At 38.9% G+C, this 3114-nt stretch overlaps 1 protein-coding gene across 1 annotated transcript; it reads left to right on the forward strand.

Annotated features, from left to right (window-relative positions):
* The first annotated feature begins 1053 nt into the window (after positions 1–1053).
* Positions 1054–2659, forward strand: LOC135078681 (uncharacterized). Its single transcript, XM_063973224.1, has 3 exons — positions 1054–1099; positions 1762–1945; positions 2377–2659. Exons 1-3 carry the CDS (start codon positions 1054–1056, stop codon positions 2657–2659), a joined length of 513 nt encoding a protein of 170 aa, XP_063829294.1.
* Positions 2660–3114: the final 455 nt, after the last annotated feature.

Raw genomic sequence — 3114 nt, forward strand, 5'->3', positions numbered from 1 at the left:
TAACAGCAAATCTAGAATGATGAAAGGAATATTTTTTTTTGTAAGCTACAACTAAGAAAAAAGGTAGAACACGAACATTTGAACTAAAAATACTAAGCATAAATTAAAAATGACGCGCTTCGGTTTACTCCTCCAATATCCTCCAACAGGTACTACAAACAGGTATATCTACCTGTACTTCTATGACAATCGTTTTTTGTTTAAGTCAGAAATATCAGGCCGAAAGCGGTTACTAAATGTATTTTATATGAAATTGCCGAAGTATATCGGCGCAGACTACGTTCAGGTGTCCGTCTGTTTACAATGTGACCCTACGGCCGGCTCGCTGGACAGCAGGGGACACCTACACCCTCCTAGGGGGAATTAAACGGCACTCGCCACGTATACTATGATACTCTAATGATTTACCTACATATCGGATGAGGGAATACTATTTGTTTGTTTACTGAAGTTCGAAGAAGAAGAATTTTAGAATAAGCTAGAATTGGCAATTAAAGATAAACATATCTAATAGCACAAAAGAATATTCAACATTGTGGAAAGCACAAATACAAAATACTTACTCTTAGTAGTTAGGTACGAAATAGAAATACCAAATTTTCTTGTTCAGTCGAACTCTATAAAATGTTCCTTTAATTAAATTTAAGCAAACCACAACACGGTTGTAAATTACGCAAAGGACTCTCCGTTGTCGCGCTCCACCGTAAAATTATCTCAAAAGGATTTGTCTGGCGAAATGTATCATAATATTCATAATATCATGGAAACGTGACCTCGAGCACCTACGAAATTACAACGCAAGCAATAATTCAATCAAACGCGGCTTAACTAGGCTCTCTCCGTGTTTACTAAACACGTACCCTTATCACGTGCCTGACGACCTTATCCTGCCCATACTAACGATATATTAATTGTGATGAACTCAACAAATCGAGAAATAACCTCAAACTGCCGCAAAACAAAGCGCAAAATTGAACGGTCACTGCCATTTCAGTGCAAGTAATGGTGAGATTTGGTTGTGCAGTCATGAAATCTTCGTTAGTTTTGCTCACAATGTGTTGTATCGCTCTCTGCAGGGACGAGGATAAAATAATGAAGTGTAAGTAGTGGAAAACAACACTTTTAAAGAGTGCTAACACAAGTTTCTCCGGGGGATCCTATCAGTGTAAGCTTAGCACCGAGTATAAGTTTCGTGATAGTATTGTGAGCTAGCTACCGCTCCCCTGGGAGCTATAATGGACCTGTGGACGTCTAGAAAAGAACTATGGAATAGTAGTGTCCGCAACTAGATTAAGAGCCCATTCGCCACTTAACGTCCATAAAAGAAAGATTCGAAAACGTTCAAGAAGCGTTATCGATGTGAGGGTTTTGTGAAATATTGTTACATCTTTAGAGGATTTCTTCGTACTTTTAGTTTGATAACAGCAAACTTGAGAAGCAGAATGATTTGTACCTACCTGTTATTGAAATAAAGAACCATGCCAAGCTATGGACCAAGTGCTGCACAGAATGAACCCATAGTGCAAAATAATCTGTAAACCGAAAATGTACAAAATATGTGGCAATATATTTAATAAATAGATGATATTTGTCTCTTTATTAGCTTCAATTGTTTTTCAGGCATCAAAGACTTCTTTGATAAATAAATAGATGGTCAAAATAAGTGACGCTATTTTGTTTCGACTTGCAACAAACTGCAAGCACATATTCTGGAATCGCACGACATTCATGTCCTTAACTTTCTACCCATTAACTTTTCAGCGTGCTACTGGCCCAACGAAGTATTCGAGCCGTGCTTCGGGGGGTGTGCTGAAGTGTCGTGCGACAATCCCCGCAACCACCTGCGGCCCTGCTACCCGTACTGCGAGGCGGGCTGCGTGTGCGAGGAGCCCTACGTGCGAGATGACCGCACGCACCAATGCGTGCTGCCTCAGGATTGCTCCCCGTTAGTATTTGCTGGATTCCAAAATACGATAGCATTGTAAATTAATATTTAGATGAGTTGGCGGACTCAAATATGTATTAAGACACTCGGGTGTCTTCTTTTTGGTGGATATCATAAGTATAGTTACAACAATGTAGAGTCGGATCAACTGTCCCAAGTTTCGACCGCACCAAAACTAAGGCTGAGTTGCACCACCTAACTTTAACTATGACGATAACCGGTGCTTTTTGTATGGAGTTCGACAGATTTTTGACGTTTGTCAAAGTTAAAGTAAGATGGTACAACCCAGCCTAACATTCTACCGTAGTACCGTACATAATGTAAACATACAAATTAAGTTTACACATAAAAGAGTTTTTAAGAAGTTGTGGCTGCCTACATGTCCAGTAGGTACACCTACATTATTTGACTCCAAACCACTTTTATTCCAGAACACAAATGGGCATACCAGTTCCAAGTAAACGATCAGACAAGTCTCTTCCAAAATACGGTTCCCGTATCCAGAGGCCCCATTTGAAGCGTGATGACTTGCCAGCTGAGTTCGAGAAGGAGGATCTGCCTACCAACCACATGGATGACATGAAGAGACCTTCAGAAGTGTCAAGGATGGGGAACTACTTCAACATCGTGATCGCACCGCCCCCTATTAAAGCGCTGCAGCCAAGAAAGCTGCTTCAGAGCGACTCGTTCCGACCAGCCGCGAAAAGAATTTGAATTCTAATCCTGTACATACTAAGTTTTATTTTTGATATTATGAATAAAGTTTTATAAAAAAGGACGATACTGCATTCTTTACTAAACTGTAATAAAAATAATTACTAAAATACCTTATTTTCACCCTGATTAATTTGATTTGAAAATTAGAGTTAGTATAGTACCTACAAGTGGCTCACAAAGATGTCAGGGTAAAATCAACCTAGGTACTCAAATGATAGAAGCTTGGCCAAAATGTGTTGGATTAGCCAAAATGTGGTTTAGGTACCCTAAATAAGGTATCAAAGTGTCTTCAGTATAGAATGTCGAATTACTGATTCTAATTTTTTTTAATTACCAGTTTCAAATTAACAAAGCTGTTGTATATCCGAGGCTAATTGCACTTTAATTAAATTGTTTTATGTTATTGTTTCATTACAGAAACTAGTGTATGGTAGGTACACTAAACTTATACG

This window comes from Ostrinia nubilalis, chromosome 15 (genome assembly GCF_963855985.1).
Source record: "Ostrinia nubilalis chromosome 15, ilOstNubi1.1, whole genome shotgun sequence".
Lineage (NCBI taxonomy): Eukaryota > Metazoa > Arthropoda > Insecta > Lepidoptera > Crambidae > Ostrinia > Ostrinia nubilalis.